Below are 26,168 nucleotides of genomic sequence, written 5' to 3' on the forward strand. Positions count from 1 at the left end.
CTAAAAATTGCAGAGCTGGGAAAGGAAGCCACATTTTCCTCCTCCTCCTGAGTTTTCCCCTGCCGCTGATTTCCATCGCACGGGAGGCAAATGCCAGGGTCCCTCCCCGCCCCAGATCGAACCCCCATCCCTGTGGATTCAAGAGGCAGCGAGTTCCAAAGTCTAGCTGCTGCCACGCCAATAAAAGACCGGTTTTTTACAGGTACCACGTGGCACCACTAACGGTGGCAGTTCCATCGATCAAAGTAGTAGAGGGGCATCTATAGTCCGGCAGAAACAGGGGGGAAGAGAGAGTTTGGGGGGCTTGCAAGGAGGTCGCAAGATGGGCCCCACTTTGCGTTTGAACTGCAGGGAGAAACCCCCAAGCCTCAAAAGTGTGTGGGGTGTTTGTTTGTTTTTGGTCCCTTTCTCCTCTCCCCCAGCCCCAAATAAATCAAGCCCCCCTCCTCTCCGCCTCCTACTCTTCCTAGCTAGCCCGATCCCACCCACCAAATGTCGCTTTGTTTCTCCGAAGAGCTCTGATCATTTCTCTCTGTGCCAGAGAAGGAGGGGGAAATGCAACTTCACAGAATCACAGGCTGGCAGAGTGGCCAGCGGTCATCTAGCCCAACCCGCTGCAAATGCAGGATTCGAACCCAGGACCCAGAGAGTCTGATTGCACGGCCAGCTCCCTTTCCATTTCCCCCGTGTTAATGTCTCTCATGCATGTTTCTGCCTAATACTAATACTAATATTAATAGAGGGGATGTGTGTGTGTGTGTGTGTGTGTGTGTGTGTGTGTGTGTGTTTTTGCTGCTCGATTTTCCAAGGGTTAAGATGAACGGAGCTCCCGTTGCTAGAGAGGAAAGCCATCGGGGGAGGAGTTTCTCTCCGTCTCCCAGTCCTTTTCCTGCCCGGCTCCTCACGTGGAGGGAAGCGGCTGCTCTGCACCCCCCCCCGGTGCCCCCTCCCGGCGCTGCATCCGAGGCCAGATCCGGTGAGACACCCCACCCCCGACCCCTTTGTGCATTGGGCTGGAGGGGATCCACAGGGTCGCAGGCAGGAGGATGGGGTTGCAATTTGGGGTTGGGGGTATCAGCCGATTGCTAGGGTGCAACTGGAAGGAAGCGAGACCCTCGCCCCCTTTCGCCCCGGGATCTACTGAGCAGATCCGTTTCTCAACTAGAGATCCCAGGGAGCGCCGCTGGCTTTCCTTGCCTTCCCTTCCTCCTCTCTGCAAAGCCAAGAGAAGAGGGTCCTTTGCTTTTTTCTGCAAGGGGGGGGGCACTTGCAGACTTTGCAAGACGCACACGGAGGGGGCCTTCGGTCATGGAAATGCAGAGATGGGAGAGACCCCGTGGTGCATAATAATAATAATAATAATAATAATAATAATAATAATAATAATAATAATAATAATAATAATAATGTCAGAGCTGCTTCAAGATCCTAGCTCACAGAGGATCACGCTAGCCAGCGGTCATTAAGTAAAAGTCTTTATTGAGTTACAGTTTCCATTCTCAAGCTGCTACGTGCAACTCTACGTCTAATGGCTAGATCGGCGAAGCTCCGTCTGAGTCTCCGCCCCTTGTGCACCAACTTAATATCCTAGCCCTGCTCCACCTTTTCCGCCTGACTGCTCTCCTCTGGGTCCCTCTGCCCCCCGGGGTCTCCTCCCTCCGGGATTCCTCTGACGCCGACCCCCCGGAACTCCCTGTCTCCTTGCGCCGGGCTTTAGGACCTGGCTCCCTCTCCTGGCTGCCTACTGCGTCACTTTCCTGTGCATTTGAACTTGGCGCGCGCGCCCAACCTTCCACTTTCCGTCTGACCGTTTCTTCGCTCCCCGATGGAGGTGTGGCCACTCCTGACGAGCTGCCAGCGCTTGATCTCTGGCGCTCTTCCTCTTCCCTGCTCTCTGGCTGTGACGCTGGTCCCGATTTCCAACTGCTCCCCTCGGAGTCCCCTCTGGCTCTATCTTCCTGGGGTGTCCCCCTAGGCTCCCCCCTTGCCCTGACCACTGGTGCTCCTTTCTGTGAATCTTCTGATTCACTGGAAAGGCTCGGAGATCTCGGGTCGTCGTCATCACTCATCTTTTCTTCTGCCTCCTCCCCCTCGCTCTCTGTTTCCTCCCTTGCCCTTGCCCCTGCTCCTGAACCCCTGACAAATAATAATAATAATAATAATAATTTCATTTATATCCCACCCTCCCCAGCCAAAGCCGGGCTCAGAGCATAGCTGGCAACTTTTTCCTTTTTTAAAGGGACATTCCCTTATTCCGAATAGGATTCCTCGCAAGAAAAGGGAAAAGTTGACAGCTATGGCTCAGAGCGGCTAACAGCAGTAAAAGTAACACAGTTTACATAAAATCACAATCAACTCATTCTAAAATCAATTCAGAGTCAAATTAATGGCAACCATTGGGCTAGAGGATTGCCGAAGGAGGGGGTCAGACTGTGCTTTGGCCAAAGGCCTGGTGGAACAGCTCTGCCTTGCAGGTCCTGCGGAAAGATGTCAAGTCCCGCAGGGCCCTAGTCTCTTGTGACAGAGTGTTCCACCAGATCGGAGCCACAGCCGAAGAAGCCCTGGCTCTGGTTGAGGCCAGCCTAACCTCCCTGTGGCCCGGGACCTCCAAGATGTTTTTATTTGAAGACCATAAGGTCCTCCGTGGGACATACCAGGAGAGGCAGTCCCGTAGGTACGAAGGTCCTAGGCCCATATAGGGTCATCTAGCCTAACCCCCTGCAATGCAGGAAGCTCAGCTCGCTCACACACAACAGACAACCGTCCAACCTCTGCTTAAACTCTCCACAAATGTGGAGGGGAGTCCGTAAGGCAGTTGGATGGTGTCTTGTGTGTCTCATAGAATCATAGAGTTGGAAGAGACCACAAGGGCCATCGAGTCCAACCCCCTGCCAAGCAGGAAACACCATCAGAGCACTCCTGACATATGGTTGTCAAGCCTCTGCTTAAAGACCTCCAAAGTAGGAGACTCCACCACACTCCTTGGCAGCAAATTCCACTGTCAAACAGCTCTTACTGTCAGGAAGTTCTTCCTAATGTTTAGGTGCAATCTTCTTTCTTGTAGTTTGGATCCATTGCTCCGTGTCCGCTTCTCTGGAGCAGCAGAAAACAACCTTTCTCCCTCCTCTATGTGACATCCTTTTATATATTTGAACATGGCTATCATATCACCCCTTAACCTCCTCTTCTCCAGGCTAAACATGCCCAGCTCCCTTAGCCGGTCCTCATAAGGCATCGTTTCCAGGCCTTTGACCATTTTGGTTGCCCTCCTCTGGACACGTTCCAGTTTGTCAGTGTCCTTCTTGAATTGTGGTGCCCAGAACTGGACACAGTACTCCAGGTGAGGTCTGACCAGAGCAGAATACAGTGGCACTATTACTTCCCTTGATCTAGATGCTATACTCCTATTGATGCAGCCCAGAATTGCATTGGCTTTTTTAGCTGCCGCGTCACACTGTTGGCTCATGTCAAGTTTGTGGTCAACCAAGACTCCTAGATCCTTTTCACATGTACTGCTCTCAAGCCAGGTGTCCCCCATCTTGTATTTGTGCCTCTCATTTTTTTTGCCCAAGTGCAATACTTTACATTTCTCCCTGTTAAAGTTCATCTTGTTTGTTTTGGCCCAGTTCTCTAATCTGTCAAGGTCGTTTTGAAGTGTGATCCTGTCCTCTGGGGTGTTAGCCACCCCTTCCAGTTTGGTGTCATCTGCAGATTTGATCAGGATGCCCTTGAGTCCATCATCCAAGTCGTTGATAAAGATGTTGAATAAGACCGGGCCCAAGACAGAACCCTGTGGCACCCCACTAGTCACTCTTCTCCAGGATGAAGAGGAACCATTGATGAGCACCCTTTGGGTTCGGTCAGTCAGCCAGTTACAAATCCACTGAGTGGTAGCAGAGTCAAGACCGCATTTTACCAGCTTCTTTACAAGAATATCATGGGGCACCTTGTCAAATGCCTCGTTCCAGCAACAGCATTGCATGGGGTTGGGTTAGATATGATACGATAATCTTTATTGTCATTGTCCCATACAGAACAACGAAATTGAAAAAATCTACATCAAACATTCAAAAACCAACAAGCCTGCTATCCCAGCCAAGTTAGCCCCCTAAAAGCTATGATACCCCATAATTAAATCCAATATACTCCCATAGAGACCTTACACTGCGTTTAAAACCAAAATCGCATTTGGATAGTATAAATTTGGGTATAAATTATTATTATTATTATTATTATTACTCGGGAGGAAGCTCCTTTCAGCCAGGCTCCTCTTTGTTTTTCTAGCTCTGTCTGCTTCCTCACCCGCCCTCTCCAAATGGGCAGAAGCAGCAAGGAGAGGGAGCCTATGTGGTGGACGTGTAAAAAAGTAAAGGGCTTCTGGGAAATGATATGCAATGAACTTTTTAAAATTCTTAAAATTACATTTGTTAAAAAAAAAACCAGAGACCTTTTTACTAGGTGTAATAGTAGAAGAATTGCCAAGGAAGCAAGAGACTGTTTATTTATGCGACTACAGGGGCCAGGTGCTACTAGCCCAGATGTGGGAAGAAGGAAAGGTCCCAAGGAAAGAAGAATGGGAAACTCAAGATGATTGACTCTGCCGAAATGGCTAAACTAACCGTGAAGATTAGTTTACCTGGCGTGCTCTGGTCCATGGGGTCACGAAGGGTCGGACACGACTAAACGACTAAACAACAACAACCTTCAAGATCAGGCACCAAGATGAGAAAAAATTCAGTCTAGAAAGGGAAAGCTTTATAGACTATTTTAGAGAATCTGTAAAAACGTCAAAACATTAGCAGGTTTGGTGTAACATTTATGAACTAAGAATAGAATTAGGAGGGGGGAAAGAAGTTGAAATTAATTGTAGAAATGTAATTATATGCAAGGAGAATAAAGTGGGGGGATGGAAACCGGGGGGGGCCTAGGGGGAAAGCCATTTATTGCAAATTTGGATTGGATATTTATGCACCAAAAGGAAAAATGTTATTTTGAAAATTGAAAATAATATATATATATATATATATAATAGTTTAGAAAACGTTTTGGGGCGCCCGTGCAGCTGATCCAGCGGGGCTTTCCAGAGGCGAGAACGGCGCCTCTCCTGCTTTCTGCCCGGAGAAGCACAGAGGCTCCTGCCGCTCGGCTCCGAAACGGTTAAGAGCAGCGGCGACAGAGCTGAGATTCCTAGAGCGGAAGAAAAAAAGGCTGTCGGGAGAATAGCAGCTTCCGCTTCCTGTCCCGCTGGGGGGTGGGAGATGCCGAATATGGCGGCGGCTGTCCTTCCTCGCGGAGGCGCTGCAGGTGGGTCATATTGTTATATATTATAACGGGGGGGGGAGTGGGGGTGCTGCTGGAGGGAGTTGTGGGGAGGGATTTTTTTTTTTTAAAAAAAACCCTGTTAGGCAAACCGTTTCAATGTAAGTTTTTTTCTGTGTCTCCTTTTTCTAGTCGTCAGTTTATCCAGATTTTCACATTTTTAAAGATCTCTTGAAAATTGTTCAGCATTTTGGTGCAGATCTCGCCTAATGCTCACGCTTTTGCAAAGGGTATTTCCCCAAATATTTACATTTCCCATAATTAATGCATTTTCTATTTAATTCCGCTAAAATAATGCATTTATATGGCTTTCCCCCTTTGTATGGGGGTAGGAAATCTTTTCCCAATGGAAGGGAGGATCTTTCTCCTCCTCTCCTCCCTGCAGGCCAACTTGGGCAGGTGGGGGACCTTCCTTGGGCTCCCCATAGGGCTTGGGGTCAAGGCAAACCCTTAAGCATTGGGAAACCTACTTTAGGGGCTGCCCCTGGAACCTGTAATAATTTTTATCCGGCCTGATTTTATTATAATTTATTAAAATTGTATACCTCCCTGTACCCACAGGCCTTAGGGCAGTTCACAGGATAAAATCGCAATATAAAAACTCAAAGTACACAATCAAAACATAAACAAAATCAACCCAATAACCCCCCGCAAACCACACACATTTTAAAACATTTGTGTTTCAATTAAATACAGCAGTTCTGGGCAGAAGACGTTAAAAAAGAGGAGAAACAAGCAACTTCAAGTCCACATTAAAATTCCAAGTGTGGCTGAGGCCTTAGTTAGACAGGCTACTACTACTACTACTACTAACACCCCTGAGCACCCTCTCCCACCAGTGTCTTGCCTCGGTAATGGACTGGATGAGAGCCAACAAATTGAAGCTCAATCCAGATAAGAGTGAGGCTCAGTTAGTGGGTGCTTCCCTAGAGCAGATGGCTGGAAGGTCGCCTGCTCTTGATGGGGTTACACTTCCTCTGGAGGAGCAGGTTCGTAGCTTGGGGGTTCTCCTGGATCCTTTGCTGTTGCTCGAGGCGCAGATGGCCTGGAGTGCCTTTCATCAGCTTTGGCTGGTAGCCCAGTTACACCCCTATCTGGACAGGAATAGCTTATCTACCGTTATCCATGCTCTGGGAACTTCAACGTTAGATATAGATATGCCTTGGAAACTCACTTTCCTCTCAAAGCTTCTCATTTTTTATGTCCATGGAGCTTTCATGGCATAATACTGGAGTGGGTTGTCAGTTTCTTCACCAGGTGGATCACATTTAGTCTAAACTCTCGGCTGACCTGTCTGTCTTGGGTGACCCTGCATGGCATAGGTCATAGCTTCTCTGACTTATTCAAGCTCCTTCACCACGACAAGGCAGTGATCCATGAAGGGATATACACCTTTAAGTGCCATGCAAACATGTTCCTTTTTAACCAGGCTTTTGCTTGATATGTTTGACATCCTATAGTCTTTTTCAAAGGTGGCTCTTTTTTTTGGGGGGGGGGGTTGGGTTGTTATGTTTATTCTGATTACATATGATGTGATCTTTTCTGCGAACCACGCTGAGTCCTCCGGGTTTAAGGCGGTATATAAACTCAATAAACAATAATACCATATTAATACTTTCATTATTGGTACCCCACGGATCTGACTGGCTTCCCCAGCCACTCTAGCTGGCTTCTAACAAATATAAAAGCATAATAAAACATTTAAAACTTCCCTCTACATGGCTGCCTCCAGTTGTCTTCTAAAAGTTATATAGTTGTTTGTTTCCTTGACATCTGACGGGATAGCTTTCCACAGGGTGGGCACCACTACCAAGAAGGCCCTCCGTCTCGTTCCCTGTAACTTCCCTTCTCACAGCGAGGGAGCTGCCACAAGGCCCTTGGAACCTGGATCTCTGTGTCCTGACTGAATGATTGGTGTGAAGACGCTCCTTTAGCATTTCATCAGTTTGCCTTTTTATTCCATCAGGAGATGTTGAAGGGATGCTGGCAGAAGGGGAACAATCAGAAGTGTCACCCAAAGAATCCAAAGAGCAAAGGAAGCTGAGGGTTCAAGATGGAAGCCGAAGGCGAGAAGGGAGACGAAAGCAGAAGCCGGAGGGTGACTCTTGTACGTCTCAGGGTGGTGAAAATCAAATTCCTAGAGAGGAGAAAAAGCATGAATGCACCGTGTGTGGAAAGAGATTTGGTCGTCGCTCAACTCTTACTTTACATCAAAGAACTCATACAGGGGAGAAACCGTATACATGTTTAGAGTGTGGAAAGAGCTTCAGTGAACGTGGTAACCTTACCTCGCATCAAAGAACTCATACAGGGGAGAAACTGTATACATGTTTAGAGTGTGGAAAGAGCTTCAGTGTCAGTGGTAACCTTACCTCGCATCAAAGAACTCATACAGGGGAGAAACCGTATACATGTTTAGAGTGTGGAAAGAGCTTCAGTCGATGTGGCCAGCTTAGTACGCATCAAAGATCTCATACAGGGGAGAAACCGTATACATGTTCAGAGTGTGGAAGGAGCTTCAGTGAGAATGGTGCCCTTACCTCGCATCAAAGAACTCATACAGGGGAGAAACCGTATAAATGCTTGGAGTGTGGAAAGAGCTTCAGTCACTGTAGTGCCTTTATCTTGCATCGAAGAACTCATACAGGAGAGAAACCGTATACATGTTCGGAGTGTGGAAAGAGCTTCAGTCACATTGGTGCCCTTACCTCACATCAAAGATCTCATACAGGGGAAAAACCGTATACCTGTTCAGAGTGTGGAAGGAGCTTCAGTCGGAGTAGCACCCTTAAGTCGCATCAAAGAACTCATACAGGGGAGAAACCGCATACGTGTTTGGAGTGTGGAATGAGCTTCGCTCACCGCAATGGGCTTGCTAGACATCAACAAACTCATCAAGGCAGCAAACCTTATAAATGCTGGGAATGTGGCAAGAGCTTCAGTCGCATTGACAACCTTTCCTCGCATGAAAGGATTCATACAGGGGAGAAACGATATACATGTTTCGAGTGTGGAAAGAGCTTCAGCTACAGTTCCAGCCTTACCTTGCATCAAAGAACTCATACAGGGGAGAAACCGTGTACATGTTTAGAGTGTGGAAAAAGCTTCAGTCAGAGTAGCTCCCTTAAGTCGCATCAACGAACTCATACAGGGAGGAAATCTTAGAAATGTTTGGCGTATGGAAAGAACTTCAGTGGCAGGGGCTCCCTTCCTAAACAATAAAGAACTCGTACAAGGGAAACATCTTAGAAAGGGTTGTCGTGTGGGAAGATCTTTAATCATAACAAATAACTCCTACAGAGAGTAAACCAATGATCGTGTTCTGGTCCCCCCAGGACAGCCATTATTGTATTGGAAGAACTTTCTGACAGTAAGAGCTGTTTTGACATTGGAACAGTCTCCCTCGGTGGGAGGTGGGCTCTCCTTCCTTGGAGGTTTTTAAGCAGAGGTTGGATGGGCTTCTGCTATGGATGCTTTAGCCGAGATTACTTCATTGCTGGGGATTGGAGTGGATGACCCTTTTGTTGTTTAGTCGTTTATTCGTGTCCGACTCTTCATGACCCCATGGACCAGGCACTCCCGTCTTCCACCACCTCCCGCAGTTTGGTCAGGCTCATGTTTGTAGCTTCGAGAACACTATCCAACCATCTCGTCCTCTGTCGTTCCCTTGTCCTTGTGCCCTCCATCTTTCCCAGCATCAGTGTCTTCTCCAGGGAGTCTTCTCTTCTCATGAGGTGGCCAAAGTATTGGAGCCTCAACTTCACTATCTGTCCTTCCAGTGAGCGCTCAGGGCTGATTTTCTTAAGAATGGATACATTTGATCTTCTTGCAGTCCATGGGACTCTCAAGAGTCTCCTCCAGCACCATAATTCAAAAGCATCAATTCTTCGGCGATCAGCCTAGATGACCCTTGGGGTCCCTTATAACTACAGTTCTATGATTCTATATACATCATCTGCTAGACAGCTGTTGTCACAAGCTTGGCAAATCCAGGCATATACTTGATCATCAGATAATGCCAATATTATTCACTTGGACTGTGCTGTTTGAATCCATGTACAATTCTAGGTGCCTATTCTATAGTTTTGCTTTTCATATCCTAATTTTCATCTGCTGTTACTTGTAGCGTTCCCAAAGCAAGGAAGGATTCAGAAGATCAGTAAAGGAAGGAAGGAAGGGTAGTATTCACCATCTCTTTGTGAACTCTCTTCCTGGCCCTAAGATCTATGTAAAGATTAACAAACTACATCAAAGTAACCTATGAACTTTTAAGACCTAGGGTGCCTAGTTCAGCAACTGGTCTGTGTCCTAGAATGCTTATACGTGCTTGTCAGACAGAGAGAAAAGGCAGTAGAGAAAAATGGTGTAGATGCAGAGGCTTGTGGGATTTGATCAGAAATTTTTGTCAATGAATCATAGAATCATAGAGTTGGAAGAGACCACAAGGGCCATCGAGTCCAACCCCCTGCCAAGCAGGGAACACCATCAGAGCACTCCTGACATATGGTTGTCAAGCCTCTGCTTAAAGACCTCCAAAGAAGGAGACTCCACCACACTCCTTGGCAGCAAATTCCACTGTCAAACAGCTCTTACTCTCAGGAAGTTCTTCCTAATGTTTAGGTGGAATCTTCTTTCTTGTAGTTTGGATCCATTGCTCCGTGTCCGCTTCTCTGGAGCAGCAGAAAACAACCTTTCTCCCTCCTCTATATGACATCCTTTTATATATTTGAACATGGCTATCATATCACCCCTTAACCTCCTCTTCTCCAGGCTAAACATGCCCAGCTCCCTTAGTGGGTCCTCATAAGGCATCGTTTCCAGGCCTTTGACCATTTTGGTTGCCCTACTCTGGACACGTTCCAGTTTGTCAGTGTCCTTCTTGAACTGTGGTGCCCAGAACTGGACACAGTACTCCAGGTGAGGTCTGACCAGAGCAGAATACAGTGGCACTATTACTTCCCTTGATCTAGATGCTATACTCCTATTGATGCAGCCCAGAATTGCATTGGCTTTTTTAGCTGCCGCGTCACACTGTTGGCTCATGTCAAGTTTGTGGTCAACCAAGACTCCTAGATCCTTTTCACATGTACTGCTCTCAAGCCAGGTGTCACCCATCTTGTATTTGTGCCTCTCATTTTTTTTGCCCAAGTGCAATACTTCATATTTCTCCCTCTTAAAATTCATCTTGTTTGTTTTGGCCCAGTTCTCTAATCTGTCAAGGTTGTTTTGAAGTGTGATCCTGTCCTCTGGGGTCTTATCAACATCGTTGATAAAGATGTTGAATAAGACCGGGCCCAAGACAGAACCCTGTGGCACTCCACTAGTCACTCTTCTCCAGGATGAAGAGGAACCATTGATGAGCACCCTTTGGGTTCAGTCAGTCAGCCAGTTACAAATCCACTGAGTGGTAGCATAGTCAAGACCGCATTTTACCAGCTTCTTTACAAGAATATCATGGGGCACCTTGTCAAATGCCTTGCTGAAATCAAGGTAGGCTACATCCACTGCGTTCCCTTCATCTACCAGGCTTGTAATTCTGTCAAAAAACGAGATCAGGTTAGTCTGACATGACTTATTTTTCAGAAATCCATGCTGACTATTGGTGATCACAGCATTCCTTTCTAGGTGCTCACAGACTGTTTGCTTAATGATCCGCTCCAGAATCTTCCCTGGTATTGATGTCAGACTGACTGGGCGGTAATTATTTGGGTCCTCTCTTTTCCCCTTTTTGAAAATAGGGACAACATTTGCCCTCCTCCAGTCTGCTGGGACATCGCCTGTTCTCCAGGAATTCTCAAAGATGACTGCCAGTTGTTCTGAGATCACATCTGCCAGTTCTTTTAATACTCTTGGATGCAGTTCATCTGGCCCTAGAGACTTGAATGCATCTAAACTAGCCAAGTATTCTTGTACTATCTCCTTAGTTATTCTGGGCTGTGTTTCCTTTGCTGAATCATTTGCTCCAAATTCTTCAGGTCGGGCTTTGTTTTATTTATCGGAGAAGACTGAGGCAAAGAAGGCATTGAGGAGTTCAGCCCTTCCTGTGTCCCCTGTTTGCATTTCACCATCTTCTCCTCTGAGTGACCCCACTGTTTCTTTGTCCTTTCTTTTGCTACGAACATACCCATAAAAGCCTTTTTTGTTGCTTTTAACCTCTCTAGCAAGCCTGAGTTCATTCTGTGCTTTAGCTTTTCTGACTTTGTGTCTACACGTGCTGGCTATTTGTTTGAATTCCTCTTTGGTGGTTTCCCCCCTATTCCATTTTTTGTACACATCCTTTTTAAATCTTAACTCAGTTTAAAAGTTCTTTAGACAGCCACCCTGGCTTCTTTAGGCACCTTCCATGTTTCCGTCTCATTGGTATTGCCTGACGTTGTGCTTTTACTATCTCCCTCTTAACAAACTCCCAGCCATCATGAACGCCCTTTCCTTTTAGTATTACTGTCCATGGGATCTCACCCAGCACTTCCCTAAGTTTTATGAAGTCGGCTTTCTTAAAGTCAAGAAATTGAGTCCTAGTATGCTTGGCTGCTCCTTTCCACTGTATAGTAAACTTCAGAAGAGCATGATCACTCGCGCCTAATGATCCTTCCACTTCTACCCCACTAACCAGGTCATCAACATTGGTTAGGACCAGATCTAAAATGGCTGTTCCTCTTGTTGCTTCTCCCACTTTCTGGACAATGAAGTTGTCTGCAAGGCCAGTGAGGAATCTGTTTGACCTTATGCTCTTGGCTGAGTTTGACATCCAACAAATATCCGGGTAATTGAAGTCCCTTTTTGCATGCTTGGCCAGTCAGCGCAATGCTTTCATCGCGGACACAATGGCTTGATGCATATTTTATCATTCATGCATATTTTATCATAATAATCCCGTCTGATCACTACAGTTATAGCTGCTATCTCTGTTTCATGTGCATCATAAAATGAAACAGAAAAAGCTTTACGAAAATAAAATCTTTATGAAATTTTTTTAAAAACCCTCATGAGTCCCACCTACACTGGAAAAAAATTGTGGGATCTGCTCACATCCCTCATGGTTAGCTTACTGCAATGCACCGTACAAAGAGATACAGTTGAAGGTTGGGCCACAGGCTGTAGCTGGTGCAGAACGCAATAGCCAGGTGGCTTGTGTGAGAAAGGTAAAAAAGGTAAAGGATCCCTGGACAGTTAAGTGCAGTCAAAGGCGACTATGGGGTTACGGCGCTCATCTTGCTTTCAGGCCGAGGCAGCTGGCATTTGTCCACAGACAGCTTTCGGGGTCATGTGGCCAGCAGGACTAAACCGCTTCTGGCGCAATGGAACACCGTGACGGAAACCAGAACTCACGGAAACACCGTTTGCCTTCCTGCCACAGTGGTACCTATTTACCTACTTGCGCCGGTGTGCTTTCGAACTGCTAGGTTGGCAGGAGCTGGGGCAGAGCAGCAGGAGCTCACTCTGTTGCACAGATTCGAACCGCCAACCTTGCCATCAGCAAGCCCCAGAGGCTCAGTGGTTTAGACCACAGTGCCATCCATGTCAGGCTTGTGGGAGGAAACTACTGCCAGCATAGAACAGCCTGCTAGTGGGATTTGCATTTGCTACCAATCTGCTACTGGGCTGAGTTCAAGGAGTTTGTACTCACATGCAAGTCCCTGTTCTGCTCAGTCCCAGATATACAGCAGAGATTCTCCTGCAAGTTCCAAAGATCTCCAAAGCACAGACCCAGAATGGGGCTTTTAGTGTCTGTGTCTGTGTTCTGTGGAATGGCAACCCTTTCGGGGGGGGGGGGGAGGGAATTGGGACCTTTTCCAGCTGGATAAATAAATTTTAATAATGGGTGTCCACTTGTTACGGTTTTAGTCTTATTTTTATTTGTTGCCTTTGTGTATATAACTGCTTCTTAAAACATTTTTTGTATAAATTGCCTTGAGACGGTGGTTTAGAAGGCAATCAATTATTTTGTAAAAATATTTTTAAAATACTTTTCACGTAAAATACATTTCACTAATTTTACAATCATTTTGACATTTCAAGGTTTGACTTCCTTCCCCCTCTTTCTGCGGTTCCTTAAATTTATTTTTAATACCTTCTGCATATCCAAATTAACTTAATTTGTTCATTTATTCCTCTTCTTTAAATATATACTGGTATGAAACTGCAGGTTATTAGAATAATCCTTCCAATGTTTTTATCTGTTTACAATTTATCTGTAAATATTCAATAAACCATTTCCATTCTTTTATTTTAAAAAAATGTTATCTTGATTTCTTATTCTTCTGGTAAGTTTCGCCATAGAAGGCAATCATATTTAAGGCAATCCTCCTGTGGATTTTTGTTCAATGGGAAAACGGTAGATAAACAGAAGCAGAGCTATAGAAAGAGATATCCAGAAGATATACACAAATATATAAATCTTGCTGGACCAAAAGAATAAGAATTGTGATGCTGACACACAGTCGTTAAACCTGTTGAGTGTTGCCAATTAATTTACTTGCATTTCTGAAAATATATTATCATCAAGCAGAGTAAAAGGGAACCTTACCGAGAGAGGACACGATCCTGCAAATCTCCTTCATTATTCGGCTGTGCAGGGCTCTCTGGTCAGGACCCAGCAGAGCCCATTCCTCTTCAGTGAAACATAGTCCTGAGAGGGAGAGGGGGAGAAATGCTTCCTTGCAAATGTCAAAATAGACCGGCCTACAAGCAAAATCCCAAAGCCTTGTTAAGGGGAGGTGAATGGGCATTACCCTCAGGATTAATATACATTGGTACCTTGGTTCTCAAACTTAATCCATTCCGGAGGTCTGTTCCCAAACCAAAGCATTCCAAAACAAGGTGCGCTTTCCCATAGAAAGTATTGCAAAAGGCATTAATCCGTCCCAGACTTCTGAAAACAACCCCTAAAACAGCAATTAAACATCAGTTGATCCATAAAATGAAAGCAATAAACAATGTACAGTGGTGCCTCGCAAGACGAAATTAATTTGTTCCGCAAGTTTTTTCTTCTTGCGAGTTTTTCGTCTTGCGATGCACGGTTTCCCATAGGAATGCATTGAAAATCAATTAATGCGTTCCTAGGGAAACCGACTTCAGACCAGGTCCGGGGGCAGTCTGTCCCCGGACCTCTTCTGAAGGCGGGGGGGGGACAAGGGCTTTTCTTCCCACCCCCAGCATTTTAAAAAACCCCGGGACAGACTGCCACCCCCGCAGTTATTTAGTAGAAGGACTTCCGGTTCAGCGCGTCTCCAGCTCAGGCGGGGATTTCTTCCTTGCGGAGGATCCTGAGCTTCCCGGAGAAAATAGGGGTTCCACAGGGCGCCGTGGTCCCCTGAAAAGTGTCTGGAGGGTGTCCAGACACACAGGTTCCCGCAGAGCTACAACGCGGACCTCCCGGCCGTCAGGTAACTCCGTTTACGGAGCGAAGAGTACGGCGGGGGGAGAAGCGGGCGGAGGGAAACCATGGCTGTCTCCGGGTAAGGCGAAGCCCCGTGCCTGTAGGAGAAGTGCTTGAATTCTCAAAAAGAAGAAACCCGAGCCTGAAAGGAAAGAAAGAACTTGGATACTACCAAAGGAAAGGCTGGGTAAATAAGGAAGCCGAAATGAGCACAACTCTTACCTAGAATCATTACGAACGCAAGGAATAGACAAAGCGGAGAGAAATGTGAGTGACGCTAGCGGACAAAGTTCTTCTCTCCCTTCTAACTTTCTTTCTTTGCACGGAGGGATACTAAATAACCAATAGAAAAAGGAATTTAGAGGGAGAGCAAAGAGGCAATACTTTGCTACTTTTGGCTACTTCTCAGCCCTCCTGGGGACGGGGAAAGGAGCTGGAACTGAATCTCACTTGGGAAGTTTTGCACAACAGAGGTCTCCATTTCGTGAAAGTTTGGTCTCCATTTCGTGAGTTTGGTCTCCATTATAAGTTCTACGAATTACCAGCGAAAGGAGAAAGGGGATATCTTCTTTGTTAAGTTTGAATCTCCACCCTTGAGAACTTCAGTCAAGTTTAATAATTTTATAAAAGCCATTGTCTGTTGGGGATAAAACTAAAAAACTAAAAAAAGGAATTGTGGAGAAAATAAAAGAGAAGCTGTTCCTTTGCTGTTTCCTTTCTTTTTGCCGCTCCTCCATTAACTGGCTGTTAGACCCCTGGTGGACGGGTGAGAAATTATAATAGACGCCTTCTCCTCTCTTCTTTTTGTTTTGTTTTTTTGGCAGCTGGGAATTTTTGGGATTTAGCCCAATTGAGGGCAAGAAGATTAAGAAGTGGACCCAAAATAATTAATGGAATAGATAATTTCATAAGGAATAGCCCATTTGGGGGCAGGAAGAACCGAGCCGCTTGCTTATTAGAGCTAAAATAATGAAGTCTCTGGAAGGACTATAAATTATATATATATATTTTCCTTTTCCTTTTCTTTTTTCTTTTCTTTTTTTCTCTCCCTTGACCTCCCTAGGTCCCTCGTTTGGATTGGTGGATTATTATATTTGGTGAAGTAGACTAATTGGTGATAACAAGAGGAGAAAAGGAGAATACCTAATCCTTATTTAATTCTATCTAAGACTACTCAACACATGCTACTATAAACTTATTAGTATATCTTTAAGGAATTGGAAGGTATTGATAGGCTTGTTACTGCCAGATATTGCTTTAAGTTTTGAAAAATATTGTAAAATTGTAAAATTGATTGCTGCGCCTCGACTGGGGAAGGTTAATTTTAAACATCGGAATAGGTTGTTGGCGTAACAAGATATATTTGTACAAAATGTCTCATGTACCAAAGAAAGGCGGGAACGGGGGGACACCAGTGGAAAGGAAGGGGTCCAAGCAAGAAACAGATTTTAGAGCTGAAATACTAAAGATGTTCGCAGAGATTAGACAAAGTGAAAAAAATCTGGAAACAAAAATTGAACAGGTAGATGCTAAGATTGGAAAAATGGATAAGAAAATAGATGAAACCGTTAGTGAACTGAAAGGACAAATTAAAGAGGTATCCAAAAGAACTCAAGTGTTAGAAGAAGGAATGAAAAGGACAAAATTGGAAATGAAGGAGTTAAAGCGTGAGGATGATAAAATTAGAGTAGGACTTCTAGAAACTAACAAAACACAAGAGGAAATGTGGGATGCGATCTCCATGAATGAACTTCGACAGCGGGAAGTTAATTTAAGATTCAGGGGGGTACCAGAGCATCAAGGTGAGAATATCAGGCAAAAACTGATAATAGAACTAGCACAATGGTTGGAGTTTCAAGTAGAGGAGATGGCGAGTACAATACAGAATGCCTTTAGATTAAAAGTGAAGACGACGAAGGCAAGGAAATTTCCAGGGGATTGTCTTATAGCTTTCAAAGATAGAGACATAAGGAGCATGGTGCTTCAAAAAAATAGAGAGAAAAGATTATGTATTGATGGTAGCTACATAGTCATCTTTAAAGATATACCAATTAGACTGTTGAAACGGAGAGACCCCTATAAGCCACTGGCACAAATCCTTAAAAAAAACAATATAGAATTCAAATGGGAGTTCCCGGAAGGAATTTCATTCACTTATAAAAATAAGAGACATAGATTAACTAGCCCAGAAGAAATAGGTAAATTTCAAAGGAAGTATAAAGAGTTGTTAACGGAAGAGGAAGAAGAGGTCAGGGGGGCAGTGGGAGGGGTGGAGGTAAAAGGACTGAAAGATATGGAGGAGAGGAGGAAGGTGGGGGGAGGATTAGAGGAGGAGGGGGAAGAGGAGGAGGGGGAGGGAGGAGAGGAGGAAGAGGAAGAATTAAAAGAAAATTAACCAAAGAAAAAGATACTCCTAGAAATTAAAAAAAAAAAAAAAGAGCAATATGGCATTAAAATTATGGAATTGGAATATAAATGGGCTGAATGATAAAAAAAAAAGGAATAAGGTGGAACAATTCCTAAGGAAAAAAAATTTAGATATTATATGCCTACAAGAAACACACGTGGCAAAAAGACATAGGAGAGTTTTAATAAATAGAAGACTTGGAAACGAATTCATATCTTCAGACAAAGGAAAGAAAAGAGGAGTAATCCTATATATAAAAAACAAAATAGAAGCCCACCAAATCTTTAAGGACGAAGAAGGAAGAATTATTGCTGTTCAAATTAATTGGCAAGGTGAAAAAATAATAATTGTTGGAATCTATGCACCTAACGGGAATAAAGCTGACTTTTTTAAGAACCTGGAGGAAAAATTGATGGAATATGTGGATCAAAAAATAATTATGATGGGAGACATGAATGGGGTGGTCTCAATTGAAATGGATAGACTGAGGGAGAGTGGATCAAAAGAAGGTAAATTACCTAAATCATTTTTCGAAATGATCCAAAACTGTAATTTGATAGATATATGGAGATTAAGACACCCACAGGAGAAACAATTTACATATCATTCAGAACCAAACCAATCTATGTCGAGAATTGATCAAATTTGGATTTCGAACGAGCTAACCTTAAGAATCCTCCAGGTAGAAATAGAACCAAGAGTAATTTCAGACCATAGCCCGATTAAACTGGAGATTAAAGGCTTCGAAGAAAGAACGTTTAGATGGAGGATGAATGATAGCCTTTTTGATGATCATAAATTTGTACAACAGGCACAGAAGAAAATGAAGGAATACTTTATGGATAACTGTAACAAAGGTACAAAAATGAGCATAGTTTGGGATGCAAGCAAGGCAGTGATGCGTGGACTTTATATACAACAAAATTCAATTAAAAGGAAGAATAGAGAGAAAGGAAAGGAAATCTTAAAACAAATTATGGAATATGAGCAAAAATTAATTGAAAATCCGAACAATATGAAAGTTAGACAAAGTATCAAGGCCTTGCAAACTCAGTTTGCTATGATAATAAACAAGGAGGTGGAATGGAACATTAAAAGATTAAGACAAAAGGATTTTGAATTTGCAAATAAATCAGGAAAATGGTTGGCTTGGCAGACTAAGAAAAGGAAAGAACAAAATATAATAAATAAAATTAGAGTGAAGGATGAGGAGATAACTAGCCCTAAAGGTATTAGGAAAGGATTTTTGGACTTTTACAGTCAATTGTATAGGAAGAAAGAAAAGAATAATATTAGGAAAATAGAGAGATATCTAAAAGAGAAAAAGGTGCAAAAGATTCCAATAGAAACAAGAGATAGGCTGAACGCCCCGATAGATGAAGAGGAAATTAAGGTGGTTATATCAGAGCTGAAAAATGGGAAGGCCCCAGGACCGGACGGCTTTACAGCAAGGTACTACAAAGAATTGAAATTAACTTTGATAACACCGTTGAAAGAAACAATGAATAATATTTTAAAGGAGAGGGAGATCCCAGAGACTTGGAAGGAAGCGTATATAACTTTCATTCCAAAAGAAGGTGTGGATTTAACACAAGTAAAGAATTATAGACCAATTTCTTTGCTAAATACCGATTATAAAATTTTTTCAGGAATAATAGCAAAGAGACTGAAAAAGGTTTTGCAAGGAATTATTCATGAAGATCAAACAGGTTTTCTCCCACGAAGACAGATGAGAGATAATGTGAGAAATATAATAAATATCTTGGAGTACCTGACAGCTAGTAATGAGAGAAGAGCAATGCTAATGTTTGTTGATGCCGAAAAGGCGTTCGACAATATATCATGGGACTTTATGTTAAAAAATATGGAATACATGGAGATGGGGAACGAGCTCTTTAATGGAATAAGGGCAATATATACGGAACAAAGGGCAAAACTGTTAGTAAACAATGTGATAACAGAAGAAATTAAAATATCAAAAGGCACTAGACAGGGATGCCCACTCTCGCCATTGCTGTTCATCATGGTTCTGGAGATTCTCCTGAATTCAATTAGAGAAAATAAAAAGATAAGGGGGGTGAGGTTAGGCCGTAATGAATACAAAGTCAGAGCCTTTGCGGACGATTTGGTTATAATGGTGGAGGACCCGATAGATAATGCAACTGAGGTGATAGAGGAAATTGAAAAATTTGGTGAGGTGGCTGGGTTTATGTTAAATAGGGGAAAGACAAAGATCTTAACAAAAAATATGGATCCAACAATGCGGGAGAGGTTACAACAACAAACAGGTATCGAAATTGTTAAAAAGGTTAAATACTTGGGTATTTGGATAACAACCAAAAATATCGACCTATTTCAAAACAATTATGTACCGGTATGGCATGGAATCAAGAAAGACTTGGAGAGTTGGGGAAGGTTAAAACTATCCTTCTGGGGCAGAATAGCAATGATCAAAATGAACGTGTTGCCAAAAATGATATTCTTATTTCAGATGATCCCAGTATTAAGAGGAGTGAAGATCTTTAAGGAATGGCAAAGATTGATATCAAGATACATCTGGCAGGGCAAAAAACCAAGAATTAAATATAAATTGTTGACGGATGTAAAGGAAAGAGGAGGATTTGCCCTGCCAGACTTGAGGTTGTATTACGAGGCATCATGTCTTTGCTGGGTGAAAGAATGGATAAAACTGAAAGACACAAAACTATTGGACTTAGAAGGATTTGATAATAGATTCGGGTGGCACGTGTATTTATGGGAAGAGAAAAAAAAGGGCCACAAATCATTTGGAAATCATATTTTCCGGAAATCGCTAATTGAAGTATGGGATAGATATAAAAATATATTAGAAAGGGGGGTCCCACATTGGCTCTCTCCAGTAGAGGCCATGGCAATTAAGAAAATCAATATGGAGAGTAATTGGGCAACGTATGGGGATTTGGTCATGAAAGAAGGTGATAAATGGAGAATAAAACCATATGAGCAAGTAAAACAACACGTCAATGTTTGGTGGCAACATCTTCAGATAAGTGATATGTTTAAAAAGGAGATAAAAGATCGAAGATATAATGAAAAAGACTCAAAATTTCAAATAGAAATTATTAATAATGATTACAAGATAATATCTAAAATGTACAAAATTTTACTGGAATGGCAAACGATGGATGAAGAGGTGAAAGAGGTGATGATTCACTGGGCAAGGGATCTGGGGTATAGTATAGAGTTAGAGGAATGGCAAAAAATATGGGTTGAAAATTTGAACTTCACGGCATGTATCACGTTGAAAGAAAACACTATGAAGATGGTATACAGATGGTATATGACACCGGTGAGGCTTGAAAAAATGTACAAAACTTGTAATAAATGTTGGAAGTGCAAAGAGAAGGAGGGCACATTTATGCACATGTGGTGGGAATGCAAAAAGGTAAAGGGGTTTTGGGAAATAATATATAGTGAGTTAAAGAAAATATTGAAGTATAACTTTGTAAAGAGACCAGAGTCTTTTTTGCTGGGAATAACTAGAAATGCAATAAATAAGAGGGACAAAAAACTTTTCCAATATGCAATAACGGCAGCGAGAACCCTGCTGGCTCAAAGATGGAAACAAGAAGAGACACCAACTTTGGAGGAATGGAGAGCAAAGTTAACGGATTATGCGGAACTGGACAAATTAACGGGAAAGATCAGATATCAAAAAGACCATAAGTTTTTGGAGGACTGGGGAAAATTTAGGGAGTATTTGGAAACTCTATGTGAGGATCATACAACGCTAGTGTGTTTTAAAGAAGCTTTGTGAAACAAATCAGAAATATTGCAAGAAAGAAAATGTAGATAGCAAATTTATTTAAAGGTGATATAATAATTAAGAAATGCGTAGGTAGAGGAATAATCACGGAAGATTACTAGGGGAATTGTGGGAGGTCCAATAAGTGAACTATGTGATGTGCAGATTGAATGTTTGGAGATTATAAGGAAAAACCTTTAATAAAAAATATTTGGAAAAAAAAAAAAAACCCCGGGACAGCGGAGGGCTTCTCCGCTGTCCGGGGCGATCTTAAAATGCTGGCGGGCGGCATTTTAAAATCGCCCCGGGACAGCGGAGGACTTCTCCGCTGTCTGGGGCGATTTAAAAGCCCCTGGGAAGGCAGGCAGGGGGGACAAAGACTTTTGCCCCCCGCCAGCCTTCAGAAGAGGTCCTGGACCTCTTCTGAAGGCTGGCGGGGGGCGAAAGTCTTTGTCCCCCCCGCCTGCCTTCAAAAGCTGTCCGGCCAAGGCTTCGCGGACCTCTCCGCGAGCAGCGGCAGTGCTGCTGCTGCTTGCGGAGAGTTGCCGGCATGCCGAAGCCTGCGCGCGCTGAGATCAGCGCGCCCAGGCTTCGCGGACCTCTCCTGCCTTGAAAAGCCGTCCGGGATAGCGGGAAGCGCTTCCCTGCTATCCCGGACTGCTTTTAAAATGCTGGCGGTGGGGAGCAAAGCCTTTCGGCCCCCGCCAGCCTTCCTGGACCTCTTCTGAAGGCCGGGGGGGGGAAAGGCTTTGCTCCCCACCGCTAGCATTTAAAAGAGGTCCCCGGAGATTTCCCTATGGGCTTTCGTCTTGCGAAGCAAGCCCATAGGGAAATTCGTTTTGCGAAGCGCCTCCAAAACGGAAAACCCATTCGTCTAGCGGGTTTTCCGTCTTGCGAGGCGTTCGTCTTGCGGGGTACCACTGTACTGCAACCACAGAATCATTCAATCAGTAGCTGAACTGGGTTCCACACAGTCACAAAAACAAAACAAAAGGAGCCGCAAAAACAATAATGCAAAATAAATAGCAAACACAGACAGGCCTCAGCGTAACACTCAAAAGAGAAGCGTAACACTCAAAATTGAATCAAGGCACTCAAAACGGAGCACATCCGGCTCCCAAAAAGTTTGCAAACTGGAACACTTATTTCCGGGTTTGCGGTGTTTGGGTTCCAAGTTGTTGGAGTACCAAGGCGTTTGAGAACCAAGGTACCATTGTAGAGGCTGGAGAATTTTTTCCCCCCACCTGGGAGCCTGTGTCGGGGCTGCTGATTCTTCTAGATCTGCCTTGCCGATGTGGGGATCCAGGGCACAGTCCTTCAATGGCTGCACTCGTTTCTCTCTGGTCGGGGACAGAGGGTGGCACTTGGGGGGGAACTGTCATCCCGCCACTCCTTGGTGTGTGGAGTGCCTCAGGGTACGATACTCTCCCCGATGCTTTTCAACATCTTTATGCGCCCCCTTGCCCAGCTTGTCCGGAGCTTTGGGCTGGGTTGCCATCAGTATGCTGATGACACCCAACTCTATCTGTTGATGGGTGGCCATCCTGACTCGGCCCCAGACACACTGACCAGATGTTTGGAAGCTGTGGCTGGATGGTTACGTGGGAGTCGGTTGAAGCTAAATCCTTCGAAGACAGAGGTCCTGTGGCTGGGACGGGACGATATGGGATTGGGGGGGCAACTCCCATCTCTTGTGGGGGCGCAATTAGTGCCAGCACTGTCCGTTAAGAGTTTGGGTGTAATCTTCGACACCTCCCTTTCCATGGAGGCACAGATTGCAGCTATAACAAAGGCGGCATTTTTCCATCTCCGCCAAGCTAAGCAGTTGGCTCCTTACCTCTCTCACCCTGACCTAGCCACTGTGATCCACGCGACGGTCACCTCCAGACTGGATTATTGTAACTCGCTCTACGTGGGGCTGCCCTTGAGACTGACCCAGAAACTCCAGCGGGTGCAGAATGCCACGGCGAGACTCCTTATGGGGTCTTCGCTGCGAGATCACATTCTTCCGGTACTATACCAGCTGCACTGGCTCCCGGTGGAGTACAGGATCAGGTTTAAGGTGCTGGTTTTAACCTTTAAAGCCCTATTCGGCCTAGGACCCTCGTACCTACAGGACCGCCTCTCCTGGTATGCCCCACAGAGAAACTTACGGTCTTCAAATAAAAACATCTTGAAGGTCCCAGACCACAGAGAAGTTAGGCTGGCCTCAACTAGAGCCAGGGCTTTTTCGGCTGTGGCCCCGATCTGGTGGAACGCTCTGTCACAAGAGACCAGGGCCCTGCGGGACTTGACGTCTTTCCGCAGGGCCTGCAAGACAGAGCTGTTCCGCCAGGCCTTTGGCCAGGGCACAGCCTGACTCCCTCCCTCGGCAATCTTCGCGGAGCTCTGGCCCAATGGTGGCCAGTGGCTTGAATTTAATTAATTTTATAATGAATGATTTTAGAATGTTGTTTGTGCTGTACTTTTGTACTGTTTTATTGTTGTTAGCCGCCCTGAGCCCGGCTTCGGCTGGGGAGGGCGGGATATAAATAATTTTTTTTAGTATTATTATTATTATTATTACCATGAGGCCTTAGGTTCCCCACTCCTGATTCAAATCTTCAAGAGTGGCGTTGACAGCCTTCCTAGTGGGTAGCAAGATAGCGGTACTGGCAGGGTCCCCGGTGCTGATTCCTTCTACCTGATTTGGTGACCCAAGGAGAGATAGCTGAGTACGAATCGTCAGCACGGTTTCATCACCTGCGAGAGACAAAGAGGTCAGGAATGTTGGAAGGTCAACAGCAGGGATCATGCAGTTTATCAGCTAAGGGTTAAATCTGGTGGTGTTTAAAGAGAGCTGGCCTAGAGGGGTGGGCGGAGCTGCTGCTTAGCAACCAAGCAGAGCAGCATGATCTTCATTGAGGAAACGTGTTCTCGGATTGGCTGGGTGGTTCTGAGGGAGCTTTCCTCTGCTATGTTTGGATGAACGTCTCCCTGCTTTTGCTCGCTTTTTTCAGGAAAGTGATATCGGCTCTTTTCGCAGTAGCACATGCTTGTCACGTAGACAAGAAGTTTGGGATCAGTTTAGCACAGGGGTCAGCAACCTTTTCAGCCATGGGCCGGTCCACCGTCCCTCAGATCATGTGCTGGGCTGGACTATATTTTTTTTTTGGGGGGGGGTAATGAATGAATTATTATGCCCCACAAATAGCCCAGAGATGCATTTTAAATAAAAGCACACATTCTACTCATGTAGAAACACCAGGCAGGCCCCACAAATAACTCAGAGATGCATTTAAAATAAAAGGACACATTCTTCTTCTTTTTAAATTAATATTCTTGATTGATTAAAAAATTTACATGTCTGTACAAACATTATGTACTATCTCTTAACAGGTAAAAAAAGAAAGAAAATTATATAAAATAGACATTTATAAAAGAAAGAAAAATAAAGAAGTAGCAAAGATAAGAAACAAAGAAATATTAATAATAAAAAAGACAAAGTCCTGGAGCGTCTGCGGGCCGGACTGAGAAGGTTGCCTACCCGTGGTTTAGCAGATGGATGGCCTTATTTCATATGTCCCCTTGGATCCTGCAACCTGAGGGACTGGCACTCAGACAAGTGCCACATCATGCTCATCCTGAACTTGCAAGGAGCCATTCTTCTGGTCGAAGGGGCCCATCTATGCTTACTCCGAAAGGCGGTTTCTCCGTCACCTTCCTGATTGATATGCCACCACAAGGAACGTTTCCTTGGCCTCAGAGAAATCGCCTCCTGCCTCTGCAGTTCGTTCCTTTACCTGAAACAGCAATGAGGACTAGGATCAAAAATAAAATTATAAGAGGGAAAACACTTTTTGGGGAGAGTTGAGACACACTAGAAGACTTTGGGCAATTAGTGAAACGTTTTAGGGTATCTCCCCCTCACTTTACCAGCTCCTGGCAAATATCTCAGGTGAGGATGTATTTTAATTGATTGTCTGATTTTATGTTAATGTGTTATACATTTGATGTTAGCCGCTCTGAGCCCGGCTTCGGCTGGGGAGGGCGGGATATAAATAAAAATAATAAGTATTATTATTATTATTATTATTATTATTATTATTATTATTATTATTATTATTATTATATCTCAGTGAAACTGTCTCTCACCTGCTGCTCCTGAAGCTTTTTAATGTTTAATAGGTTATTGTATTTTTATATTCTGTTGGAAGCTGCCCAGAGTGGCTGGGGAAACCCAGCCAGATGGGTGGGGTATAAATAAAATAATAATAATAATAATAATAATAATAATAATAATAATAATAATAATAATAATTCTGCTGGGAACCGCCCAGAGTGGCTGGGGAAATCCCGCCAGATGGGAGGGGTATAAATTATTATTATTATTATTACTCGGGAGGAAGCTCCTTTCAGCCAGGCTCCTCTTCGTTTTTCTAGCTCTGTCTGCTTCCTCACCCGCCCTCTCCAAATGGGTGAAAGCAGCAAGGAGAGGGAGCCAAGCTGCCATTAGGGAAACTGGGATAAGGAGAGAGGGAGTACTGACAAGGGAGAGCAGTGAGGTCCGCTGATGCCATCTAACCTTCCCCCCAACCACAAATTATATTAATAATAATAATAATAATAATTTCTATACCGCTTGATTTTTTAAAAAAATCTCAAAGCGGTTTACTGCATATTTAACGTCAATAAAACAATCTAGAATCAAACATTTATGAAGAATGTCAAATATAAAGTATACAGTCAAAGCAACATATTTAACAGGAAACTAAAATATTATCTTAAAATATTTCAAAATAAAACATTACAAAGGAGGTCGACTACAGAATACATATTTAAGACAAAGTTAACAAAAAAAAACTTGAACGTTTCAAAAGAAAACATTGCTAAGTGAAGCCAACTATAAAATGCACATTGAAAACAGCATAGTTTACAAGCCGGTTGACTGACTGAACCCAAAGAGTACTCCTTAATGGTTCCTCAAATCCTCTATTACAGCAGTCGATTGTTGCCTCTTGTGGCAGTGAGTTCCATAGCTTAATTCCTCACTGTGCGAAGGGTTTCTTTTATATATCCTGACTCTTCCACCATTCAGCTTCCTGTGACGCCCCCGAATTCTAGCGCTAGGAGAAATAAAAAGCTTTTCTCTACCTACTTTCTCCACACAATGCACAATTTTATAATCGTGTCACTTCTTACTTGCTTTTTCTCTAAACTAAAAAGTTCCCAATTCCGCGACCTTTCTGCACAGCCGAGTTCCTCCATCCCCTCGATAATTTGGGCTGCCCTTTTCTGAA

The 26,168-nt window shown here is 44.0% G+C and overlaps 2 protein-coding genes across 2 annotated transcripts in view; both read left to right on the plus strand.

Annotated features, from left to right (window-relative positions):
- LOC308580528 (uncharacterized protein) overlaps positions 1–26,168 on the plus strand; it is a 95,219-nt gene that overhangs the window by 55,254 nt on the left and 13,797 nt on the right. The gene's annotated exons all lie outside the window — the stretch shown is intronic.
- Positions 5,260–26,168, plus strand: part of LOC308580917 (uncharacterized protein) — a 50,453-nt gene continuing 29,544 nt past the window's right edge. Inside the window, exons 1-2 of the mRNA XM_081183216.1 lie at positions 5,260–5,304; positions 7,286–8,988. Coding sequence (XP_081039342.1) covers positions 5,268–5,304; positions 7,286–8,484 — 1,236 coding nt within the window. The 5' untranslated portion in view covers positions 5,260–5,267 and the 3' untranslated portion in view covers positions 8,485–8,988. The remainder of the gene's footprint in view (positions 5,305–7,285; positions 8,989–26,168) is intronic.

Source organism: Podarcis bocagei, assembly GCF_964188305.1.
Source record: "Podarcis bocagei genome assembly, chromosome: 2".
NCBI lineage: Eukaryota > Metazoa > Chordata > Lepidosauria > Squamata > Lacertidae > Podarcis > Podarcis bocagei.